The sequence below is a fragment of the Equus caballus genome, chromosome 10 (genome assembly GCF_041296265.1).
Source record: "Equus caballus isolate H_3958 breed thoroughbred chromosome 10, TB-T2T, whole genome shotgun sequence".
Classification (NCBI taxonomy): Eukaryota; Metazoa; Chordata; class Mammalia; order Perissodactyla; family Equidae; genus Equus; species Equus caballus.
Window position 1 is genome coordinate 58,899,247 of NC_091693.1, and position 27,540 is coordinate 58,926,786.

Here is a 27,540-nt window from a genome sequence, read left to right on the forward strand (position 1 = left end):
CTGACTGCCGGAGCAAGAGAGGGAAGGAGCAATGGATCAGGAAAGAGGGACAGGCAAAAACAAAGACAGGTGCACATACAGGTGCACATACAGGTGCACATACATACTATACACAGCCCAGACCTTGTCCCCCTATGGAATTCACAGAAAACTCAAGACCTTCTGAAGTACTTGGCTTTATGCAACGTAAAACGATGCAACAAACACTAACAGCACCATCAGCACAAAGACAACCCCATCCCTCACCTTCACAAACAAAAAGAATTAGGAGTTTAGAAAATGGACACTCTCTGGAAGGAAATTTGTTAGGCTCTATGAGTCCAGAAGCCAAAGGCATGCTTTCTGACTTGAATACACCTATGTCCTCAACATTTATTTTGAACTGATTTCAAGAATTCCCTAAGCATATCCAGCTTGGTCTTAGCATTTGAATTCAACCACATTTTCATAGCGGTGTTACTATTTCTGCAAAGGACAGATTTATCCAAATCTATAGATATTTTTCTTATCTTCTTCTACTGTAGCTTATACTTAAAAAATGCAAGCTTGACAACATATTTCTACGTATTTTATACCAAATAAAGTAAATTTCATTCAACTATTGTGAAAAGTCCTGGTGAAGTACAGAGTTAAATCAAACTGTATAGAGAGCATCATATAGGATGTGATGAAAATATTTGTATAGTAGTGCACAGATTATAAAACTTTCATAAACAGCTCTCATTTAATCCTTAAAATACCAAGGATGAAACAGGCATCAGTACTACCCCCTTTTCACAGATGGAGAAACTGAGGCTCACAGAAGTTCAATGACTATGTAATCACATTGGTAAAAAGTTAAGTTAAGACAATCTGGGGCTGGCCCTGTGGCTGAGTGGTTAAGTTTGCGCACTCCACTTCGGTGGCCTGGTGTTCACTGGTTCAAGATCCTGGGCTCGGGACTACGTGCTGCTCATCAAGCCATGCTGTGGTAGTGTGCCACATAGAAGAAATGGAATGACTTACAACTAGGATATACAACTATGTACTGGGGCTTTCTGGAGGAAATAAAAACAGAGGAAAATTGGCAACAGATGTTAGCTCAGGGCCAATCTTCCTCAGCAAAAGAAAAGCATACTTAAAAAAAAGAAAAAGATGATTTTGGTTTTCCAATTTCATATCTGTGCTCATTACAGTATACTCTACTATCTCTGAATGCTATACATATAGCCCGTCTTGTTTCAAGAAGGATTTAAAGTGGTTTACATCTGTCCTGTTTCCCCACATAACAGAAAAATACAAACTCCAGACAAAATTATTACACATTTAATTGATTAATGTCTCTGAACAAATATTGTCAACATGATTTTTGAAAGCCCACAATTTTAAAATCAATTTTAATGTACTATTTGGTTATATCTACATTTTAATATTTGATATACAGCCATTAAATATCTTTTGAAACACAACTGAATTCTGGATTTAAATAATCCCTGGGTAAAATAGGAACTCTGAGTACTGTGACTGAATTATGTCAAGTTCATTGCAAGGGAATAGAATCACTAAATTAGGCCACTAAAAGAAAAACTGTATCATTCAATGCATAGCAAGAGGTAAGTTAACAGAAGGATATAAGATGTAGCTCTAAGGTCCATTATTAAAATTTTCTAAACTTCAGTTTAATAAGTGTGAATTTAGTCCTCGGTGTCTTCGAGACTCTGTGGCCGTAGGGTGACATATGGAGGGGCAAAGTTCCAGCCTCTCTATCCCCCTCTGAGGATTCTGATGACCTGCACCCTTTCTTCCTCCTCCCTTTATTCTTTCTCTTCTTCAAGAAACCTTTTCTCCTGTTCCTTGTGTCTCCTGATAGTCATCCTCACATATTGAGTGATAGTGTAGAGATTACAACAACCACATGAAAATAAAATCATGACAAAGGTTGAAATGACTAGATAATGTTGCTACTTCTGTTCAGGTTAAATGACATAAAGATAATACACTGTCAGAGCTTAAGAGAAAGATTTATTTAGTCTAGAATAAGAAAAAAGATTTTTATTAATTAACAAAAACTAAATTGTTATTTATGGAATGTCATGAGAATGCAAAATACTATGGAAAGATCATCAAAAACAATGAAAGTCTGAGAAATTCACAGCCAAGAAGAGCCTGAGGACACATGACAACTAAACACAATGTGGTATCCTGGGTGGGATCCCAAAGTAGAAAAAGAGTAGTGGGATCCTAGAGCAGAAAAAAGACATTAACTATTCTAAAATATAAAGTCTATTTAAAAAAAAAAACAACTATGGAAATTCATCCTAGGCAGCTTGTTAAAACATTAGTTGTTAGACATCTGTTAGAATATGCACTATTTAGTTCAAGAGCTCCCAGAAGTTTTACAGTGATGGGAAAACCTGAGAAAAGCTTTTTTAACAGAAAGGCACACTCCTCTAAAGGTTCAGGTCAGTTGCAAGTAATGATACAATATTTTGTCAATAATTAAAATGCTATAAGTACATTTATAAGAATCTTTTTCAATAGCAACAGTTGTTCACGGTAACTTTCTCCTGAACTTTTACCCCCAGAAGGTTAGCATTCAGGAAGCTCAGCTGCTGTCTAACAAACTTAATTAATCAAAAAGTCATTTCCGAGCTGTAACTATGAGTAAAAGCGCTTCAAGTGCGCTAGCAAGCCTACAAGTTAATCAAAATGCTAATGCAGTACAAATTAAAGTTGTGATTAACATTTCACAGTAGCTGCTTAAGTGAATTGATCACACAAATGGGTTAAGCATTACTCATTTCCTACAGCCCAACAGGGAGAAGGATTGTTATGTGGGTATGAGGAGAGGAGCTGAGGGTAGAAGGATCCTTCATAATAGCATCATATCATCAATAAACCGTCACCAAATTGTCATACAAAAGCTTACAGGTAGAGTCACCCAGGGGAAAATAGCCTTCCAAATTATATTATAGTCCTTGAAGGAAGATTGCTTATAAATCCACAAGAGTAAGTAAAGGTGTTTAATATCTCAAAATCCACACATTTGTGTTAGTTTTGGAAATGCCAAATGTATCAGCTCTGTGTTGCTTCCGGAATGGGGAATGGTGCTTTGTTTTAGGTGGTGTTTTGGGTGTTGTATTGTGGAATTAAAATGTAGCTTTGATACAGGAGAAAATAGCCACGAACTGGATGATGATTCTGCACTGTAATGTGGATCTTTGCATTTGGAAGAATAAGCACTCAGGATTAAGTTCATTTAGAACTACTTGTTTTTAAATAGTCATCCATTAATAAAACTTCATCACGCTTCTGTGGCAAGAGATGAGCTCCTGGCAGTCTTGCCAGGAAAGCAGCCTGAATTAGACTTCCCCGTCTCCCTTAATTTGATAAGGTCACACTACTGTTTACAACAAACAGGCTACATTTGTTGGTAGACAATTCAGATTTGGCAGATAATCTTAAAAACAGTGTGAGAATCCACACACAATAAATCTCCCTTTTCAATCCTCTCTTAAGGAAGAATGAGAAAGGAAAAAGTGAGAAATTTATTTATTCCATTTACCCATGATATATTGAGATTTACTATGTGCCAAGAATTATGCCCAAGTCACCTTAACAGTCAGTGACATTATAAATAGTTATTGATAAGGTTCCAGCATATTTTGGATGATGGAAAATCCTTCAAATGTATGCTCATAGTATTAATATTCCTTGAAACATACCCATAAAATAGATTTAAAATATAATAGTGTAATATTCATTTTAGAATCCTTTAAAGACTTGAGTTACAGCAATTAACTCTTTAAACCGTAGATTGTTAAATACGTATAATCTAATTTTGGAAGTCTAAAAACTATTTACTTATAGCCTACCCATCTTTTTCTTAAAATGATTTGAAGACACTTTCTGAAGCCTATTGTGCTATACTGCCCACTTAAAGACAATCTTTTCATTTGGTCTAATTATAAGCATTTAAAAATGTAAAAGGATTCTACTAAGAATATACAGAAGATTTTATGTACAATTTACTATATCAAAACATTTCTTACCACTACTGGATTAAGGATTTGACCAAGTACTTCTTTTGTTAAGCTGGGTGATATCTGCACTAGTTTCACTGCTAACTGTATTTGACTCTGTGATTCTAAAACTTGTTCATTTAACTGACAGTGACATTCTTTAACACATGGACAACCCACTGAGCCTGTGCTCAGTGCACCCATAGGTACATATTCCTCAAAGGTTACGTTAGCCTTGCTCCCTGACAGTTTCATCTCCTGGTATCATCAAATGTTTCTATGCTTTTTAATCTACTACAAATGGGAATCATTTATTAATGGAAATATAGACCCAGCTATAGTCATAGGATCTCTCAGTTAAAAGAACTAGGGCAATGAAAAATATTCATATATTATATCTTCTTTTGCTTCCTGTATCTGTTCTTTCCTATTCTCAGATCCTAATATGTGCATATATACACGTACTAAGTTCCTCAATTAAAATACTCTTAAAAGTAGATTGAAGATGCAATGTGTTTTCAGAATAGCTTTGAGTTATAGAAAAAAGTATAATACTAGTTATTTGAAATGTAATACACTTTAAGTTTATCAGAAGTTGTTACAGAGATAAAGAGGTCAAATTATTGTTTTGCAGTTTGGGCTAAACAGCAATCCCACCAATAAACTTTTAGGGATTTGCTTTTGCAAATTTAAGAAGGTTCTTCTGAGTGGAGAAAAGAGTCCAATTCACACATCCCACCTTCCTCTATTCATGTAGCTTATTAAAGTTATTTTTTGACTAGCACCTTTTATGACACGATAAACCCTACTGGAACATTTTAACATTAATTTTAGTGGCATATGAGCTACCTGTTATGTGTGAAAGAGAAGAAAGGTTGGAAACTTAGTAGTTCAAAAAAGACTTGGACATTAAGGAAAATACTGTAAAATGACAGCTCCTATATTAAAGTTAGATGGAAGAATTTATAAAACAATGGAAACTTAACACACCAGAACACAGCTCTTTAAAGATCTTCCTTTCAGGCAATGAATCGCCTACGATATTTTTAAGGCATGTGCCCTCGGATACCTTTGCCCACTTGCATTAGGACAATGGAACATGAATTCAATCTATACAAACACATGTCTCATTCAGTATGCAGAATACAGAACTTTACACTCTTCCTCAATAGCAAAGAGGAGAGGGCTGCTACCTTTTGGGGAGTTGGTAGTTCCGTATCTTGGGGTGAGGAATATCTGACATTGCCTATTGCTACTAGAAGTCTGAAGTTTTTTCAAAAAGGACAAGTGGGATGGACCAGGGCTGCATCCAGGGGAGCCCCATTAGTGGTGATGATGATTAACTAGTGAAAGAAGCCAAGAATATAACCTAAGCAGAGAAGGCAAACCCTAAAGAATGAAAGAGGAACATCAAATGTGTGTATGTGTGTTTTAATAATAAACCTATGCACAGGTTGTTCTAGTATGTATATACTATTTACCGCAGGATTATCTTATAATTATGATGGCATTCCTCCTATGGTTGTGTCAGCAACTTGATTGTTCCCCCATTTATTTTCAAATATTGTAGTTTGGGGGAGAGTGTGGGGGAAGTAAATGGCTAATTCATTGATCTACCTAGCATAATATAAATTAAACCTTGAGAAGCATCATAAGGGAGTTGATACCAAAAGGGCAAACAGCATATCAACTGGGACACTGTTGAGTGATACAATAAAGCAGTTACAAATATCAATCATCTTAACAAGTCTCTCTTAGGAACTGGTTAAAGCAATTATAGGCAGACTGCTGAAAGGGAACTAGAGTAATTAAAGGGAGGTGATTTGAGTATACATTGAAAAGGAGGATTACAGTCACGCATCGCTTAATGATGGCGAAACATTGAGAAATGCATCATTAGGTGAATCTGTCATTGTGCGAACATCACAGAGTGCACTTACACAAACTTACACAAGCCTACTACACACCTAGACTATATGGTACTAATCTTACGGTACCACCATCATATATGCGTATATGTAGTCTGTCATTGACCAAAATGTTGCTATGCAGTGCACAACTGTAATTTAAAAATATTATTCATGGTCTAGCAGGAATTCTTGGTTTAAAAAAACGTGGAAATTCCTGTGAAGTTCTCACACTTTAAAACAAATTCTGAACAGACCATGAGCACAATTTTTAAATCCATCTTTATAGGACAAGGGAACCCTGTGATATACACTTTTTTTATACATCCAACTTTTGCTGAAAGCTATTTTTCTTTCTGATGTGCTCTTGGGAGAGTTACTTAGTCTTCATTTATAAAACGAGGATAATAATTGTCTACTTCATTGGACTATCATAACAAATGAGTCAATTCAATGCAAACCAAGTAGACAAGAGCCTGGTACAGAGAAAGTCCTTAATGAATGTTCACCACCACCACTGTTCCTGATGGTCTGCTTTATGAGCCATCACGAAATAGAGCTTTTTTTGTGTGGGGTAAAGGGATGGTGTTCAGTTCTCCAAATGCTGTGCTAGCATTTGTTATTTAACATACATTAATTCCAATTTAAATTTGGAAGCATAGTTCTCCAGAGATCTTTCTAATCAATCTACACTGTCTTATTTGTGTGTGTGTTTTCTTCTTTCATGAGATACAGCATTATCTTGTAGTCTTTAAAGGCATTGCTGCTAAAGTCTTTTAAAACAGAAGTCTTAAAAGGCACACAAACGTTTTGATCTATTAAACTTAGGCTGCAGGCTAGAAAGCACTAGCTGAAGGGTAAATCTGGCCTCTGCTACATCTGAGAGAAATCTTCCCAAATGAACCCAGCAAAGCGACAGCACCATGGCACTTTGAAGTTCACAGGCCTCTGGTTCTCAGCTCACTGAATCAGCTCCTCAAGCCATGGTTTCCCTTTTTCCATTAAACAACTGAAAGCATTCAATTACTGGGAAGTTTTGCTGTAAATAGTAGGCGGTAATGGAAGTGACTAAGAAATAAACCTGTACTCTTATGCTATTTGCCTTTGTATTGTATTTAGATATTTTTCATTTAAATGAAAAATAATATTTATATTACATTAGAATCATGTAAAGACTTCTCAGAAGAGATCAGAGATATTAGAACAGGATTTAAATCCTGGTATCTCCACTTGGTTTCAGCATGGACTGCCTCAAAAAAATCACCTTTAAACAAAGTTAACTTCTCTGAACATTAATTTCTTTGTCTCGATGAAAACAGCAGAAAGCTAATCAAAACACCAGATGTTTATCACCAGTTCTGGCGTTGTCACCAAATTTGGAAAATCTAAGCAAGTTACTTTAATTTTTGATACTTATTTGTAATTTTCCCATAGAAGCTAACAAAGTTTTTCTTTGGTACCTCCAACACAGAAAGTATGTCATATCATTTACTACATTTTACAAATATATTTTACAGTTAACATGATCAAGAAGAGGAATCAAAGGTGAATGGCAAGAATAATCAATTCCATAATTACTTAATTTACAAATTAGAACATTTTAAGCAGATTTTAAGAATTGCGATATCACAGTAATTTTGACTTTTATTCTTGTTGACTAGGATGGAAATGGAAATGATAGTAAGAGTAAAATATTAACAGGAACCATGACAAAAACACCTTCAACCAAAAAATGACACAAATATAATTTCAAATGGGTACAAGAAGGGAAGGCAGGCTATATTAGCCATTCTGACTTCAAGCAAGGGGGAATACCACTACCATAACAACTATGTTTTTCTTTTGTGAAAGAGTCCCAGGACATGGAGAATCAAGACTACAGAGTTTTCATAATCTACGTGATGGCTCATATAAAAAGTTATGTTTCCATAAAATAAGGGAATAAAAAAAACTTTAGGGTTACAATTACTATGATAAAGCAAGGAAATAAAAGAACCAGCTAAGAATGAGAATACCAGGATAGACCTATTTCCTTGAGTCCTCAAATTGTTGTTTACTTTATAAACATTAACCAGTGCCCCATTCCCAGAAGGTGTTATTTTTACTCAGACACCAGGGGTTAAGTGTCTTGCCTAAGGCCTTATACTAAAACAGGAGCAGAGCTGAATTTATAGTAAGAGCTGGTGGCACTGAGTCCCATACACAGACCCAAGGTCGTGCTGATGTCCCATGAGGACAGTAGTATAACGTTCAATCAGCCAGCAGGGCTGCAGCTTGGAAAACCGCGCGAACCAATGCTGTCTAAGGCCAGCAGGATGCATGTATCGAACGAGAATAATAGGGTACAATAATTCAAACTGTCAATCAGTCATGGAAAATTTGATCAACTCTTGATTTTCTCCCCAAATTTTCCATTGGCAACTCTAATATTCTTTCCTCTTTCTGTCTTGTTTACTATTATTATAATCTTAAGAAGAAATTGCAGGAATGAGAAGATTTAGGACATAAAACTGTTTGCCATCGCTTTAGAACTAAGTTTATTACCAGGTGGCTTCTGAAAAGCCAAGTCAACATTTAAGATGATCATAACTAAAGTTTATAATTTATAAGAAAGGAAAATGGACACACAATGTCTTATAACAGGGGACTCATTAAACAAATTATGACCTTCATATGAAGGAATATAGTGCAGCTGTTAGAAATTATGCTCCAGAAAAATACTTAATGTTAAAGAATACTTAGTTATAAATTATTGAATTAAAAAAGGTTATAAAATAACAAGATAAAAGTTGGCAAAAGAAGAAAATGAGACAGCAAGTGTGTATGAGTGTAAATGTACAAAGAGAGAGAGCCTTTCAGTCTCCAAAGACAAAAAGCATTATACACAACTATTGTATTCCAGTTAGTAAATTTGTTTTTGTAGGAGAAAGGGTTAGTAACTCTAAGACTACCACAGGACTATGCTAAGATTGAGGAAATATGTAAATATGTTTTGATTAATGAAGCCATGTTTCTCACAGGTGGAGAAAGGAGTTATAAATAAAAAAGGGGAAAGACTAAAATGAACCCTTTGGTGTTGGTTTGGAACTGGAGGTATTAGACTGAACTCATGGTTTTATGGATACAAATGTTTTTCACACACTGAAACACCCACATATATAAATACATACACAGATAAGTAGATATACAAATAGATATAGTAGATGTCTCTATATACATACTTCTATTTCCTAGCTTTGTCTACAGAGAGGACCTACAGGGAAAGACACCTAGGTAGCGATGTTCAACAAGCACCCAGATTTTAGTCTCTAAAACCATTCTCTAATAAAAGGATCCAGGGCTCTCTGGGAAAATGGCCAATTCCAGGGCCAAGGCAAGTACAAGATGCCAGAATGCAATAATATTAAAAAATGATGGGGCATGTCAAAGGGATACCAGAGCCAGTGTGAGAGGCCGCAGTGGTTGACTAGGAGAAAATCTGAGCAGCAAAATAAATAATGATAGCAATAGATTTTAGGCAATAGAATGAAACAAACACTCATAAGTCTATAGTTATATAAATTAATAAGTGAATAAAGTAAATAAATCAGTGAAGGAGAAGGGAAAGTTCTTTATAGCAGAATTCCAGGAATGATGGAAATAGAAAATCACAGTAGTAGTAACTTTCACACGAAAACCACCAATGGGTGCTGAAAATGATGTAGGAAAGTACGATGAGAAACGGAGTGTTTGCATAATCTCAAATCTCAAAGTTATCTTCCTACAAGATACCTATTAATTAGAAAAGGAAAAAATTAACTTTACAGTGGAGAAGCCCAGCAGACACCACCCCAAGTGTACCAAGTTAACATCACCAGTAAAGACACCCATCCATGTCACAAGCCTCCTGATATGATACACCGAGAGGACAAATCATCACTTCCGTGGTATTCTTGCCAATAACATATAACGTCGACGTAATTCTGAGGAAACATCAGGAAAATCCAAACTGAGGGACAAACTCTACAAAAAACTGGCCAGTACTCTTCCAAAGTGCCAAGGTTATGAAAGACAAGGTGACCAAGAAGATATGACAACTAAATGCAATGTGGGATCCAGGACTGGATCTTGGTCCAGAGAAAGGGCCTTAGTGGAACAAAATTCAAACTCAAAATTTGAATGAGGTCTGTAGATAGTTATTAGGATGAGATCAGTACTGAGGTGAAAAGTTAACATTAGGGGAAGCTGGGTGAAGGATATATAGAAATTTCATTGTACTATTTTTACAAACTTTTCATAACTCTGAATTTGTTTCAAAAGGAAAAAATTTAAATTTTTTCATTAAAAATAAATTTTTAAATTCATTAAAAAAAGAAAAGGCCTCATATTCATGGGGGTGAAGATATAATTACTATAAATGACTTTAATTTTAATATGCTGTTTCTCCAAATTTTCTACAATGAAGTGTATTACTTTTATAATTAGAAAACTATTTTTCTTTAGATGACATTTAGAAGGATCAAACAACATTCAAGAAATATAAATATGATCCGAAAAACTCCATATAAAAATATCTAATAGAGGCTCAAAGTACCTGACTGAATCTTTTCCCCTATGGCAAATTCAGAAACAGACTCTTTTGGAAATTATTAATTTCTGTTATTATATAGCCTTTGAATCATTATCAACTTAGGGGTAAAAAAAGAAAGTATCAATGAGTTTATCATACATTATAATTTTTGCATATGATGTACATATGTACATTCTAAGCATATCTGTAAGGATAAAAGTTGAATTCCTCCTGCAACTTCTCTCCAACCCTTTCTGACCCCTGGGTGCATTAACAGGTCAGTGTTTGAGGGGTAAAAAAAACAGGTATAGGAAACACAAATGAGCATTCACGGCCACAGCTAAAACTTTAGGAACTTTAACCTTTGTTTATAAAGTGTGACTAACAAAGAGTGGCAAACCATCCTTCTAGAGAGGTAAGCTGCGTGTTAGTTACAAAAGGGGGTCAAAAAAATTTATGTGTTTATTACAGCCTTACTTCCCTTCTAATTCCTGATTGTTTATATTTGCTCTATTTTATAAAACACCCCTACTCTTTTAAATAATAAAATTAGTTTTTTTCTGAAAATAAAAATGTTAGAAGTTCATTTAAAAACATTCAAAGATTTTAGAAAAGCATAAAGAGGAAATTAAAAATCTCCTAAAATCTTGCTACACAGAAGTGGCTTCTGTTAATCTTTTGGTGGACACTATTCTGGATCTTCTCTCTAGGTATATTTTAGCATATAGATACAGATAGTCTACACAGATGTAGAATTCACAAATGGAATTTTAATATTTTGAAAGATTTATAACCTGAAAGATACTTAGGTTATTTCCAAGTCTTTAATTTTGTAAACTATGCCATAATGGAGGTTTTTGTACATATATCTTCACAGATTCATTTACTCTATCTTTAAAAACACCATAAGTCTTTTGAAAATTTAAAAAATTGTTTTTTAATAGAGAAACGTCCAAAAAGCATATAATGTAGAAAATCAAAATCTCTCATAATCTCAGTCCTTTAGGTGTGTCCCCCTGTCCTGATCTTCTCACAATCATCTCCCAGGAAATGGCAGCTCCATCCTTCTGGCTCTACAGAAAAGCCATGGAATCATCGTTGGCTTCTCACTTTCCCTAAAAACCTTTGTCCAACACATTAGCAGATTCTGTTCTACTTAAAAAAATATACAGAATCTAACCAATTCTCAGCAATCTCACTCATATCCACCTGGTCCAGCCGCCATCATTTTTTGCCTAGACCTAAAGTATTTAAGGCATGAAAAGTTCACTGATACAGTTTCAGATTCCATATTGCAATTAACTTTCAAGAAACACCACATGTCAAATTTTTGTGTAGCATCAAAGAAGTATATCCATAATTATCTGAAAAGGCTACAAAACCTTTTCAAACTACAAATCTCTGTGAGGATTCTTCACATATCTCAACTAAAACATCACATTATAACAGAATGGTTGCAAAAGGAGATATATGAATCTAGCTGACTTCTATTAAGTTAGACACTAAAGATATTTGCAAAAATGTAAAACAATGCCACACTTCTCACTAATTTTTTTTTTCCTAAGGAAGATTTGCCGTGAGCTAACACCTGTGCCAATCTTCCTCTATTTGTTAGTATGTGGGCCGCCAGCACAGCATGGTCGCTAATGGAGTGGTGTAGCTCCACACCTAGAACTGAAACCAGGCCACCGAAGTGAAGGGTGCCAAACTTAACCACTAGGCCACTGGGGCTGGCCCTCTTACTAATTTTTTATTGTTTTGAAGAATAGATATTTTTCCTGAGAAATCATGTTACTTATATTAACATAATGGGCTTATTATTATTTTTAAGTGAAGTAATAAATATTGGAGAATTTCTGTGTTTTAATTGATGCGGGAAATATTCATATATATAACCAACATAACCATGAGTGAACCACTGTTCTAGTTGCTTCCTTCTCATTCAGAGTAAAATCCAAAATCCTTACCATGGGTTACAAACTCCCTACATGACCCGACCCCATTTTCTCTATAATCTCAATACCTACTCCTCTCTGACTTCATTTCTAATCACCTTTTCCCATCCTTTTTACAATGGCCTTCTTGATTTTCTTTAAATATACCAAGTAAGTTCCTACATGAGAGTCTTGGCACTAGTTTTTCTCAGTTTTGGAATACACTGCCCCAGATAATCCCATGGCTCACTCCCTTCCTTCAATTCGTTCTTAAATGTCACCTTATAAGCAAGATAGTCCCTAAATATCACATTAAAAAAATAGTGCAAAATGGCACCTTCCATCTTTCTTTGTTTCCTTTACTATACTTCATCTTTTTAAAATAGCAGTTATCACCTCTAGACTTATATTTTTAATGGTCTGTCTTCTCCATCTCGAGTGCAAGTCCCCAACAGCAGGGACTCTTCTGTCTTGCTCACTGCTATAGTTCAGTGCTAGAAACGTACCTGGCACTTAGTTTACTTTCAATAAATTTGATTAAATGGATGACTGAAATTGTCATCTTACTGTATTTATATTTCTTTTTCCTTTGAAAATGCTTGATTTGATTCACCAGGTTTTTCTCAACAAAGAGTCAATAAAATTTTTAAGATGCAAGTATATTTTATCCCAATAGGAAAGAACCCAAACAAACCAGAAATGATGGGAGAAAACATAGGTAGTAGAAAGGACTTTCATACCTGACATACTCTGAGTGCTTGGTCCAAGACTGTCTTCGTGTCAGTGTCATAGTCTGGGCAGGGCAGCATGGTTCGGCTGAGATGGGCCTGGAGTAGGAGATGGGCTTTGGTATGAGGGCTGTCAAATGAATGAGGATTTGATTCAAAGGGAAGACATTTTGCCAGTTCACTATTCATGTGATCTTCATTGTGTCTTACTGGCAAATCTGTGTATTCTTCTGCATCCTGAAAAAAAAAAAATCCCCCATCAATATATTTAATAATGTGCTAGAATAAAAATATAATAATTAATGTACTTCTTAGCTTTAACTACTGGCGTTTAAAACATGGTTTAGAAAAAACACAAGACAAACAACCATGCCCCTTAGAATTTTGCTTTGTTCAATACTATTATTAATACATAAGCAAAAGCTAGTAATGTACAATATATCTGAAATTTATGAAAGCTCTTCTTATTTATACAGTCAACAAAAATAACGGAGGACTTCCTGGGCATCACACGCTATGCCTGACTCTGGGGCCACAGCAGTGAACCTGAAACTGAGAGTTCACCAGGAACAAGCAAGTTCTACAAAATGTAATGAATGCTCTGATAAGGTAAGTACAGGGTGCTAAGAGACATTTAGTTTGAAGACCTACTTATTTTAGAGGGTCAGGGAAAACTTCTTGGAAAACGTGATATTTAAATTAAGATCTATAGGATGAGTGGAAGAAATAAGGCAGGGCTGGGGGAAGAGGAGATGAGGATAGGATTGGTAAAAATTTATTGTAATAAATTAGATTAAAATAAAGTGATTCAAAATTGAGGGTTTCCAGCTACACATGTAAGGAGCTTGAAAGCCACTATGTGGCTTTCAACAACAAGTAAACAGCTGAACAGACTGAAAGATCAACAACTCTTCTTGGATCCATAAGAGAGGGGAGGACACAGGGCAAACTGCTACCCCCAAGACTGGAGACAGGTGAACACAGGGAGTCACAGCTGGCAGCTGGAGCAGAGACTCAAGAGCAGAAACTGCTAAGGGCACCAGGGCAAGAGTAAGAAAACAGATCTGTAATTGATGAATTGTTGAAGGATCAGTGTGGACAAGAAACAGAAGCTGCAACCAACCCGGAATTCTGCACCCAGTAAAATCACCCCTCAAAAGTGAAAGAGAAATGAAGACTTTGTCAGACCAACAAAAATTGGGTCAATTTGTTGCAAAAAAACCTAACTAAATGGAGAGAGATTGATCTATAGATTTAATACAATCCCAATCAAAACCACAGCAGACTTTGTTTTCCCCTTTGGTAAAAATTAACAAGTTGATTCTAAAATTCATATGAAAATGCAAAGGACTAGACTAGCTAAAAGAACTCTAAAAAAGAACAAAGCCGAAAAGCTAGAACTACCTGATCTCAATACTTAACACAAAGCTGCATTAATCAAAAAAGGGTTGTATTGGAATAGAATAAAGAGTCTAGAAATAAACCCATACATACATGGACAACCAATTTGTGACAAAGGCTCAAAGACAAATTAGTGGAGAAAGAACAGACTTTTCAAGAAATGAATAATTGGGTATCTACACCAAAAAAACAAAGAAAACACTTTGATCCCTATCGAACACTGTATACAAAAATTCACTCAAATGTATCATAGACCTAAATATAAAATCTAAAACTATAAAACTTCCAGAAGAAAATAGGAGAACACTTTTGTTACCTAGGGTTAGGAAAAGATTTTTTTTTATAGGATAACTTAAAGCATGATCTATAAGAGATAAAATTGATCAATTGAGCTTCATCAAAATAAAACACTTCTGTTCTTAAAAAGGCATTAAGGGAATGAAAATATAGACCACAGACTGGAAGCATCTGAAAAGCATATATCTAATATAGGACTTATATCTAGACTATACAAACTCTTAAAACTCAAAGTGGGAAAAGAGCCCATGAAAAAATGGGCAAAGATTTTAACAGATACTTTATATAAAGATGTGCAATATTATTAGCTATTAGGAAAATAAGAACTAGAATGGCCAAAATTTAAATGGCTGACATACCAAGTATTGGCAAAGATGTAGAAAAACTGGAACTTTCATACACAGCTGGTGGGAATGTAAAATGTTATGGTCCCTTTGGAAAACAGTTTCACATTTTCTCAAAAATTAAACACACCACTACCATGTGATCCAGCCATTCCATTCCTATGGATTTACCCAAGAGAAAAGAAAGCATATGTCCACACAAAGACTTATCAAGTAAACTGGAAAAACCATGTCCATCAACAAGCAAAGGGATAAACAAATTGTGTTATATCCATACAATGGGATTCTACTCAGCAATAAAAAGAATGAACTACTGATACTCACCATAACATGGATGAGTCTCAAAATAATTATGCTGAGTGAAAGAAGCCAGACCAAAAAAAGGGTACATACTTTAGGATTTCATTTATATAATACTCTAGAAAATGCAAACTAATCTATAGCAACAGAAACAGACAGGTGGTTATCTGGGGAAGGGGTCAGAGTGGGAGGGATGGGAATTAAAGCAGGGAGTACCTACTCAGAGAGGGGTACAAGATAACTGTGATTTGCATTTGACAGGCATAGGATTCTTGCCCACGAAATAGGATTCTCTGACAGAACCCCTTAAGATTTTATTATTTGGAATTCAAATTCAGTAATGTGAAACAATTTGAGTATTCTACTCTCTACGTATAGTATGTCCTCATCTTTTCTTACTTCATTAACAATTTCAGAAACTTGTGCCTTTACTGTATGCTAAGAATATACTACAAGAGTACTTAAAAAAAAGGGCAATGATGATAGTTATATCCTTATGATAAAAATTCATCATTATATTAACAAATTCCTATTTCAAAAATTGAATGGAATAAATTCATTTAAACAAATACTTGTTGAATATCTACCTCATGAGGGAGATAGACATTATATTCAATCATATAAATAAATGCAAACTTGATATGGTGACAAGTGCTATGAAGAAGAAATACACGGAAGCATGAGACAGTTTATCAAAGAAATTAGATCAAGTTAGAAAAGTCATAGAGGCTTCCTGAAGAAAAAGGCAGATAAGCTAAGATAGAAGATGAGCAGGTATTAACCAGGTGGAAAGAAAAGTGAAGAGCTGTCTAGGAAGAGTATACGCAAAGGCCCTACAGTGGGAGGGAAAAGGGTGAGTCCAAAAGACTAAAAAATGTTGTCTAAAAATAATTTCAATTGATTTAATATAGTACGCTGAAAACAATATCTTAAATGAATATTTGAACCATTCTGTTTAACTGAACTGGAAAAATATTATTAAATTACGTCCACTGTTTTACTTTGTTTTGCAATACTAAGAAATATCACAGCTATTTTAGGCTATTTTGAACACTCTTCACCCTTTTGGACTGCCTTATGTAAGAAGCGTATGCTGACACGTTGCAGTTAATAACGTTTTGCCCCTGTGTGCCATAGTGGTTTTCTTTTTGTTTGTCGTTTCAGCTATTTTGTGTTCTCTCTGCAGTCATCTGCCAAAAAAGAATGACCAGTTATATATGATAATGCTATTATTTCTGATTTCAGGTGAATTTCAGGACTGAAGCAGTCACCAGATGACTGACCCATCTCAATCTATTATCTGGGCTCCAGATTCCTATCAGTAACTGACCAGCTATCCCAGACTTGCCAAATGGCTTGAGAAAAATGAAACAGGAGATAAGGAAGAAGATGGTTCAGAAATCTAAAACATGATCTTTTTCTTCAAGAAAATTAAAATGACATTGGAAGAAATAATTTATATAAATAATTATTTTAAGTGTAGAATAGATTACTCTTATTCAGAAAAGCGTACTGGAGTGAATTGGATGTGTTCAAAAGTTTCCCAAAAGAGAGAGTGTTTGTTCTAGGCTTAGCACAATTCGCAGAAGAAGAGAGAGGGAGAGAGATTCCCTGCATTCCAGACAGAGAAAATAGCACAAGCAGATCCATAAAGACAGATAAGGAGAGGTCTAAGGTTTAAGCCTCAGGGATGTGGAGAATGATGATGCTATTAATAGCAGAGAAGTTGGGAACACTCAGTGAGCGGGAGCTTTCTGTCAAGTATGCAAAACACACTTAAAGAGATGCCGATAATCCAGAGAGCTAGGTGGAGGTGAAGGGAGAAGAAATCAACTGCAAGTCTGTTTCAAAGTCTAAAAATTTATTCCTATTTAGATTTCTATCTACTGTTCATGAAATACAACTTCTGATCTTTCACCAGAAGAAAATCGAATCGCTATTTTAATACCGCAAACTGAACTGATTCTTCAGGTCCTGAATACATAGGAAACAGGATTAGACTTACAAATTATATGAAAAATTCAATTAAAATAAAAAAATATAAGGAAAGTAAGAATTCGGCTGAAGGCACTAATAGTATTACCTAAGTAATCCACTTCTCTCAGTACAATCCTACTCAAATTTGATAAGAAGCCTTATATATCCCCTTCCCACACTGAAAGACAGGGAGAGAGAGACTGACTCGGAGGCAACAATATAAACTGGGCATTCCCCAGTCTTAGTTCCCAAATAGCTCTGAAAGTATAAATGTTTTTCTGTGATGTGTGATTCTATATCCAAGGATGCACATTTTTCATAAAACGTGACTTCTAAAATGCAAGCCAACTACTTCATTCGGCCCTAAAGAAGCTACGATCTGCTCCACGGCTGGAGGAAAACTAGTGGTGTTGACCTCCCTGAGAAGCAGCACATCTGAAGAGGGCTGACTACTCACAATCATGCTTATTGTACTCTTGGGGTTATTTTCAAGTAAATTTGATCATTAGTGCTTTTCGTTTTATTTGCTCTGCTTTAGAATCTAAACTCCATGTAAGATGGGACTCCACTGTTCTCCAAACCATGCCAATTCTGCTTGAATTACCCGATTTATTGCTTTAATCCCCTGCTTCACTAGGATTGTGAATTTGCTCACTGCCAGCAGTATCAGTATCAGATGAGTCTGCTCACAGCTGAGTACATTTTAGGTTGGAAAAAATGCTCTGCAGTAGAGAGATCCTTCTAAGTCTAACAAGGGGGCCATGGGATCTTTAATGTAGATTACCCGAAGACAGTGACCTTACTAAAAAATTTAATTCAGTGCATGAAAAATTTCGCAGTGCACAAAGCGATCTTTCTATACTAAGGTTCCTTAATCTCTCTGTGGAAAACTATACACTTTAATAAAAATTAAAAGTATTTTAATAACCACAATGGACAAGGTCTGAGTACGCTGAGTCATTCGTTTACCAAATATTATTCCACACATATTATTGCTGGGTCTGCAATGGTGAACAAAAGCAGACACATCAGCCCCTATTCTCATGAAGATTTACAGTCAAGCTGGGGAGCCAGACCTCAAATCCAAATTGACCATGAATAAAAGTAAAATGACAACTGGACAAGTATAAGGAGGGAGAGTTACAAATTGTAACAGAGTGAGGGAGGGTACCTTTGAGGAGGTTATGACTGAGTCGAAAGAGAGTAAAAAACTATTTTTTTAGATAAAGAAGGGAGGAATGATAGGTTAAGGTTCAAACTTGAATTGAAAAAAAGAAACACTGAGTCATTACAGGGACACACTCTCTAGAATGTCTATATAGAATTTATTACTTAATATATGCTTTTGATAAGTAACATCTTTTTCATTATTAAATTTGACACAGGTTTTTGAGATCTTCAAAGGAGTTGATATTTGATTTATGAAAGTTTATAAAATATCAAATCAATAATAGTTTCCACAGTTAAAAATTATCCATAATTAACTGAGGTCTCAGCAAAAGCTATTACTTCCTTTGAGGAGCCCTCCTTTTCTGCTTCCAGTGTTTGAATTAAAGGGGAATCCAAAGAACGTCGTAATAATTCATCTCTTTAGAAATGTTAGCGATCACGAGGGTGGTATGGCATGGTGTGAGGTGGGAGAGGGAATAGTGGATCTGGGAATTGATACAACAGGTGGATTTTCAGCTCTGCCATTTACAAGCTATGTGACCTTCTGAGAGTAACTGAACCTCCCTAAGTCCCAAATTCCTTATCTTCAATTGGCGTTTGGTGGGAGGATTCAATGTGATAGTGTTTATGAAACACTTAAACACTGTCAGACTTGGTATAAAATGTTAGGCATTATCATTATTATAATAATCCCCACATCTGACACCATACAAGATGTTAACTGAGGTTTAAGATTCAATTATTTGAGTTTTGTTCTACAGTTTGCAGCTGTAAATCTTTGTTTACAATTAGGTAAATATACTTCACTACCTAAAATGACATTGAATCTTAAATATTATTCAAAGAAAAAAGATTTTTTTTTTTACTAATGCTTTACTAGCGGCACATTCATTTCATCCAAGTAATCATACACTTTTTACGTCATTGTGTTACAGAAAATATTGGCTGTTTAAAAGATAACGTTGTTGTAATACAAGAGACAATCAAATTAAAGATAAAATATTCAGGAATTGTATCCTCTTGAACTGCAGATCTGATACTGCAGGCTTTAGTCTCCAATCTCCAATTAGGTTTCTTTTAAATCCATATGAATTAAATGTTCACAAAAGCACATCGTGTGATAAGGAAATATGCTCTTTTCGGTGTACCTCAGTGAACCAACTCAAAATACTGTGGAAAGACAGGGAAAAAAACCAAATCATTTATATTACACACCTGGTGCAACTTCTCTGAAGAAAAAGTATTATGGATTGTTATATTACTATGAAATCCTGCAGTGTTTTCTAGTTAAAACTCAAGTGCTATGAACACAAGAATGAAACAGAAAATAACGATTTTTATATCAATTAGAATAAAAAATATTAGCATTTAAAATTTTTCTTTTTGGTTTGATTATGGACTCAAGAAGCAATTTAAAATGAAGAATGAATGAAGACAACTGCTATTTAATCCCCCATTGCTCTACCAGACCCTCGTGTGAAAACCACGATCGTTTATTCCTGGAATTCCAGCTCACAATTTTTCTAAGCTCCTTAGAATGTGACGTTTGCTTCACCACTTTACTTAGCTCCTACCTCCTTCAAGTATTTTATTCTGGATATTTCAGAATACTTACAAAGGAGATGCTTTATTTAGTTTAGATTAATTAGAAAAGCAGCAACCCCAGGATCAGCAGAGAGAGCTAGTAAAATAATCAAAATCCCCACTTACAAACAAACAAGGAAACGAGCCCCTTTCTAGCCACTTCTTCCTCAGCAGGACAGTCTATTTACTCCCAAATTACTCCTCTAATTTTAAACAACTTGTCTAGTTAATTTCCTGTGTGTGATCACTGAGTCTAAGTGAGGTTCATTTTCTTATCTACATCATGTAGGTAATTAAAGGAAATTGAAAGTGGGCAGTGAAGCTTTTATGCAACTGGGATTGAAGCTGAATGGAGGGCAGCAAGGTCAGTGGAGTCCATTATATTTTTATGTGAGAGGCTGGTTTGTCTGCCCTGTCCTTGTTTATTTAGTGCGGGCTGGACAGGCTACTAACTGCAAATCTATGTCTCTGATTTGCCCAGCTGTCCTTGAATAAAGACGTCTTCCCTTGCAAATGTTAAATGACAGTGATTGACAACCTATGATGAACTCTGCTTGCAACCCCCTGCTACTGTTTTTAGATTGCAAAAGAAAAAATAGAATAAAGAAACATCTTCCATAATCACATGAAATGGGCCCTGCTGTTCACTCAATAGTTTTCATTTTGTTTCCCTTTTCATTACAAACCTCACTCTGTTCTACAAATGCCATAAACTCAGCTACTGCACATAAGGTAAAAAATAAAAAAAAATACATAGGTATATATGCTACTATGTTTTGCCCGCATATTTACACTGATCTTAGTTTACTGGGGATATACACTCTGACAGAATGGTCTATTCACACCACTATATCACTAACTTGTTTGTTCTCCCAAGAACAGGGGCAGTAACTATAAGATTCTGCTTTACCTAAGCAAACTACCGGGGTAAGAAACGGCCAGGACGGGTTCATGCTTGGTCTCGCGTAAGCATGACGTAACAGTAAACTAGTGCTTTTATGTCGCTGCACACCTCACTGCCCACGCTGAACTCACTAAGGAGCAGATGAGAGGGCACGTGTGCAGTGGGGATGGCAACCTGATCAATGTGAGAGACTAAAGAAGCCTTGGCTATAACTTAATCTCTGTTATGGGAAAAGTAAAACTTAGAAAGTTAATGAGTTCTAGACTTTAAGTAGCACTTGATTAATTTGTAACATTCTGAGGCGTTACAACAAACCAAAATTAGTTTCTCACATTCCAGTGCTGTCTTTTGGCCACTGAAGCTGTAGAAAAAGCATTTCAGTAAATTTCCCTAATAGGAACCCTGTTTAATTTCTGTGCCCTTCAGAAGAACTAAACTAATTGTATATTATATATTTTATAATAATATTTGAAAAATAATCTAGCATTTACCAAGCCAGGTTCAGATATATTAAGGGATAAGAAACTATGCCTCATATTTTTATCTTTATTACTTCAGATTACATTTTATTTAATCATTAATCTATTAAAAAATTAAGTGTAATATAACATTTTTAAAATCAAATAGTATATATAATTAGTATTGTTTCTAACACATGATTTGTGCTTTTATAAAAATTATCTACTCAAACTGAATAAATCATATACTACTATACTGAGTAAAGTGTATCTCCAAAATAAAAGACTGCCGTAAACTAAACTTACATGGAATTTATAATGACCTCAAAATTCAGAGAAAGGTATACTAGGGGTGAAATTAGTAACATTCCAGGTTAAAGGGAAAAAGGAAAAAAAGAGCCCTTGGTTATAAAACACTTTTTGGAAAATGATAAAACTAAGATCTAGGTAATTAAGCAATAATAAAATATTTTTTCCAATGTGCATACAATTTGCTTTGCTAAAAGCATCAAAATAATTTTATTATATGCAGATGGCAAAAATGTAAATACTGATATAATTGTAATTACTCATAGATCTATGTATGTTTCCTTTCAGGGATTATGTGAGTATATGTGTCTGATTTGTATCAATGTCTCAAACTTATGGACATATGGTTGGCCTTCAACCAATTAGGGCAAGCACCGAATCATTTGCCAAAAACAAATATGAACAAGAAATAATACCTTATTCTTTCCATTGCAAGAATGACCACCTGGTTGACAGCTGGATTTTAAGGGGTCTTATAATAGTGGGTACCAGCAGGTCTGTTGTACTTAAAATAATTTCAGTGGTAAGAATTCCATCAGAAACTTCTATTTTCCAGGATTTATAGCTAAGTCCTCAAAAAATTGCTCTTTGATGAAACTTGAAAAAAAATTCCTCAGTTTTCAAGGATATAATAAAAATGCCTTATAGCTTAACAATGTTTAGATATTTTCCTTTTAAGAAATAAAAATCTTGATGCTATCAGGTTTGAATCCTAAAGGGGATAACCAAGATTAGTAGCCACATATAATAAGTCTATTGTTAAATGTCACACTCTGCATTCTACCTTTAAAAGCTAAACAAATATTTTCTTACCACCTTGCTTCTGCCTTTAAAACTTCACATATTTATTAGGATGACTTCCTTTATAATTTGCATTTCTATAGGCTATGAGATTACATTCAAACATAAAATAAATGAAAAAGAAAAACCCAAAGTAGAAACATTAAAACATTCTAATCTATTTAATAACTACTGAATATTTTTCTTCCAAGAGTTAATACATACATACACGAAAAGTTAAATAAATCTAAAAGTGAAATATCAAAATAGACTGATATACAAGAAATATCACAAGATAATACGGGAGTGATTGACAAATTAATGAAACAAACATTGGTGTCATGAATTTAGAAAAAGTAGTAGTCAACAAGTGTGAATTAGTAAATATTTTAAGAGGTAGCTGAGCCAAGATGGATGGATGAATGTTAGACACATTTCCAGGTGGGAATCATAGCAAAGGCGTGAAGCTGAGTGTACATGCAGCATGTTCAAAGGTAAAAGTAAGATGGTTAATCAGGAGAAGTGAGGGTGGATCTGTAAGAGTCTAATGGAAGGTGTAGGTAAAAAAGGAAGACTGCAGAGGGTCTTGACAGCCAGGTTCAGGAAATAATGCCTTATTATGTACATAATTTTAGATTTTGGAAGGCAGAAATGATACAAATGGTGTTCTTTTGTTTGGTTTTGTTTTTGTGAGGAAGATTAGCCCTGAGCTAACATCTGCCACCAATCCTCCTCTTTTTGCTGAGGAAGACTGGCCCTGAGCTAACATCTGTGCCCATCTTCCTCTACTTTTTATGTGGGACACCTGCCACAGCATGGCTTGACAAGCAGAGCGTAGGTCTGTGCCCGGGATCCAAACTGGTGAACCCTGGGCTGCCGAAGTGGAACATGTGAACTTAACCACTGTGCCACCAGGCCAGTCCAACAGATGGTGTTTTAAAACAGATAAATTGGCAGGGATGAGTTGGGTGAATTAAAGAGGAGAGAGAAACTAAAGTGGGAGAATCACTTAGGTGACTGTTTAGCACAATCATTTAGGAAAGGGGTGATAAGAACCCAGACGGAAGCTGAAGAGTGAACATTTTTTTAAAGAAGGCAGAAACTTGAGAAAAAAACTATAAAGGAAGGTCTGAACAGTCTTGATAATTGGTTTAATATGAGGAGTTGGGGAGGAGAAAAGAAAGAGCCAAGGATTACTCGAAGTAATTCATCTTGAGAGTATGAAAGAATGCAAGTACAACTGATAGACAAAACAATGACAGGAATAATCAGTCTTCCGGCAATAATGAAGACCAGGACTGACACATTCTGAGTTTGGGTCACAGAGGGAAAATGAAGTGGGAATGTCCACTGAGCCAGCATAAGTGTGGAACTGTAGTTCACAAGCATGTCGAGACTGGTGACTGTTATGACATACATCTATTTAAAGCTGGTATTTTAAACTATAATTGTGTGTGACCTGGGAAGGTGAATACATAGAAAAGCAGATAACCAAGAAAAAAAGTTGAAGAACAACTGGAGGCAGGCACAGGAAGGGGAGGCAGTGTCAAGCCATAAGAAAAAGAGCTGAGTAAGATGTAAAGTGCACTTTTAAGGGTGAAGAAAGTATGAAGAAGTAAACAATGTTGTCAAATGCTATAAAAAGATCGAAGAGAATGAGTACTAAGAAAAGACTGTAACAGTGGGTAATTAGGAGAACACTGGGAACCTCTAAAAATTCTGAACAACAGTAATCCAGGTGACAGGAAGTTACGAATGAATGGACGAAAAAGAAATAGAGATAGCAGGTTGAGATCTCATTTTTTATTTTGGCAGTGAGTAGGAGAAAGGAAATAAGATGTTTAGTTGAGGAGTGTGGTAAAATCAAACAAAGAGGTTTCTTCTCTCTAGACTAAGGACGACCTATATATATTTAGAAGCGCATTTTTTTGAGTTAAAAAAGTTATTTTTAGGTTTCTAAGAAACCATATCAAGAGAACTACTGAGAAAATTCTATAACAAGAGAGTTAAGAGGGGGAGAACCAATGGAGTATTAGAGACAGCTTGTGAGAATCAACTGTTATCCATTCTATGGATTTATCACATTTCATTTATCTATTCATTAGTTAATGGATAGTTGGGCTCTTTCCACTTTCTGGGTATTATGAACATTTGTGTACCAGTTTTTGTCTGGACACGTTTCAATCCATCTGGGCATAAACCTAGGAGTGAAACTGGTGTGCCACACGGTAATTGTACTTGACATCTTGAGGAATAATTTTTCCAAAGTGGCTGCATCACTTTATATTCCCACCAGCAATGAGGGTCTCAATTTCTCCATATCCTCACCAACATTTGTTATTGTTTGTCTTTTTTTTTTTTAAAGATTGGCACCTGAGCTAACAACTGTGGCCAATCTTTTTTTTTTTTTTTTTCCTGCTTTATCTCCCCAAATCCCCCCTGGTACATAGTTGTATATCTTAGTTGCAGGTCCTTCTAGTTGTGGCATATGGGACGCTGCCTCAATGTGGCCTGATGAGTGGTGCCATGTCCGCACCCAGGATCTGAACCCTGGGCCGCCGCAGCGGAGCGCGCGAACTGAACCACTCGGCCACGGGGCCGGCCCCTATTGTTTGTCTTTTTGATTGTAACCATCTTTGTATGTATTAAGTGGTATCTCCTTGTGGTTTTGATTCTCATCTCCCTAATAACTAATCATGTTAAGCATCTTTTTATGTGCTTATCAGCCATTTGTATATCTTCTCTGGAGAAATGTCTATTCAGATCCTTTGCCCATTTTTAAATTGAGCCATTTATCTTTTTAGTATTGAGATAAAAAAATTCTTGATACATTCTGGATACAAGTCCTTTATCAGATATATGATCTGCAAATACTTTTTTCTATTTGGTGGGCTATCTTTTCACTTTCTTGATGATATCATTTGCAGCACAAGAGCTTTTTTGAAGAAGTTCAATTTATCTTCGTTTTTCTTTTGTTGCTTGCACTTTTGGTGTTTTATCTGAAAATTCATGGCCTAACCTAAGGTGAGGAAAATTTATACCTATATTTTCTTCTAAGAGTATTATAGTTTTAGCCCCTACATTTAGGGCTGTGGTAAATTTAGAGTTAATTTTTGTGTATGGTGTGAGGAAGGGGTCCAACTTTATTATTTTGTATGTATATATCCAATTACCTCAGTAGCATTTGTTGAAAACACTATTCTTTCTCCATTTTATTGTCTTGTCACTCTGGTATAAAAATCAACTGACCATAACTGTCAGGGTTTATTTCTAGACTCTCAATTCTATTTCATTGATCTATATGTCTATCCTTTTGCCATGACCACACTATTCCGATTATGCTAGCTTTGTAGTAAGTTTTGAAATTAGGAAGTATGAGTCTTCCTCTTTGCTCTCTTTTTCAAGATTATTTTGACTACTCTGGGTTCCTTATATTTCCATAAGAATTATAGCATCAGCTTCTCAATTTCTGCAAAACAGTCAGCTGGGATCTTGATAGGGATTGTGTTGAACCTGTAGATGAATATGGAGAGTATTGCCATCTTAACAATATTAAGTCTTTGGATTCACAAACATGGGATACCTCTTCATTTATTTAGATCTTTGTTTTCTTTCAAGGGTGTTTTGTAGTTTTTAGTGTACGAGTCTGTACTTCTTTGGTTGAATTTATTCCTCAGTATTTTATTCTTTTTGATGCTATTGTAAATGAAATTTTCTTAATTTTATTTCACATTGGTCATTTCTAGTATATAAAAATACAATTGATTTTTCGTAAACTGATCTGGTATCCTAAAACCTTGCTAAACTTTTTTATTAACTCTAAAATAGTAGTTTGTTAAATTCCTTAGACTTTTCTATATACAAGATCATGTCATCTGCAACTGGAAACAGTTTTACTTCTTCTTTTCCAATTTGGATGCCTTTAATGTTTTTCTTCCCCAGTTGCTCTAGCCAGAGTCTCCAGCACAATCTTAATAGAAATGGTGAGAATAGACATCCTTGCCTTATTGCCAATTTTAGAGAGAAACTATCCAGTTTTTCATCATTTAGCATGAAGTTAGCTGTGGGGTTTTTGTAGATGCCTTTGTCGGGCTGAGGAATTTCCCTTCTATTTCTACTTTGTTGAGTGTTTTCAATCATGAAACGGTGTTGGATTTTGTCAATTTTTTTTTGTGTCACTGAGATGATCGTGTGGGTTTTGTCCTTTATTCTATTAACATGCGCATTACATTAATTGTCTTCTGGATGTTAAATCAACCTTGCATTCTGGGATAGATCCTACTTGGTCATGGTGGATTTGGTTTGCTAGTATTTTGTTGAGGAGTTTTGCACTTATATTCACAAGGGACATTAGTCTGTGATATTCTTTTCTTGTGACGTCCTTGTCTGGTTTTGGTGTCAGGGTAACACTGACCTCATAGAATGAGTTGGGAGGCGTTCTCTCTCTTTTATTTTTGAAAGAATTTATATAGGATTGGTAGAAATTCTTAGAATCTGTGGTAGAAATCACTAATAAAGCCATCTGAGCTTGGGCTTTTCTTAGTGAGTGAAAATGGGTGCTGCCTACCATCTGGAGTTCAGACTCTTTCTGGAGGGGAGTTGGAGCAGATCATTTGATAATGAAAAGGGTCTTCCTTTTAGGGCCTAGCACAGTTCTGTACATTGAGAAGACGATTCATAAAAATTTGCTGAATACTTACACAAAAAGCTTCTTTTTCTTTTTCATGTAAAAATGAACTGAAGAATAAAGGAACCAGTAAAAAATGTTAAGTAAAAAATGCCATTCAATTCCTTCTATATATCTAAACTTTTGTATATTTTTAAATAAATATTTATTTAAACTTTATACATCTTTTATCTAAAAAAATATCTATTTGTTTTTTGTTTTGTTTGTTTT

The 27,540-nt window shown here is 35.2% G+C and overlaps 1 protein-coding gene across 1 annotated transcript in view; it reads right to left on the minus strand.

Annotated features, from left to right (window-relative positions):
• Positions 1 to 27,540, minus strand: part of ASCC3 (activating signal cointegrator 1 complex subunit 3) — a 336,776-nt gene that overhangs the window by 14,786 nt on the left and 294,450 nt on the right. Inside the window, exon 37 of the mRNA XM_001915668.6 lies at positions 13,132 to 13,356. Coding sequence (XP_001915703.3) covers positions 13,132 to 13,356 — 225 coding nt within the window. The remainder of the gene's footprint in view (positions 1 to 13,131; positions 13,357 to 27,540) is intronic.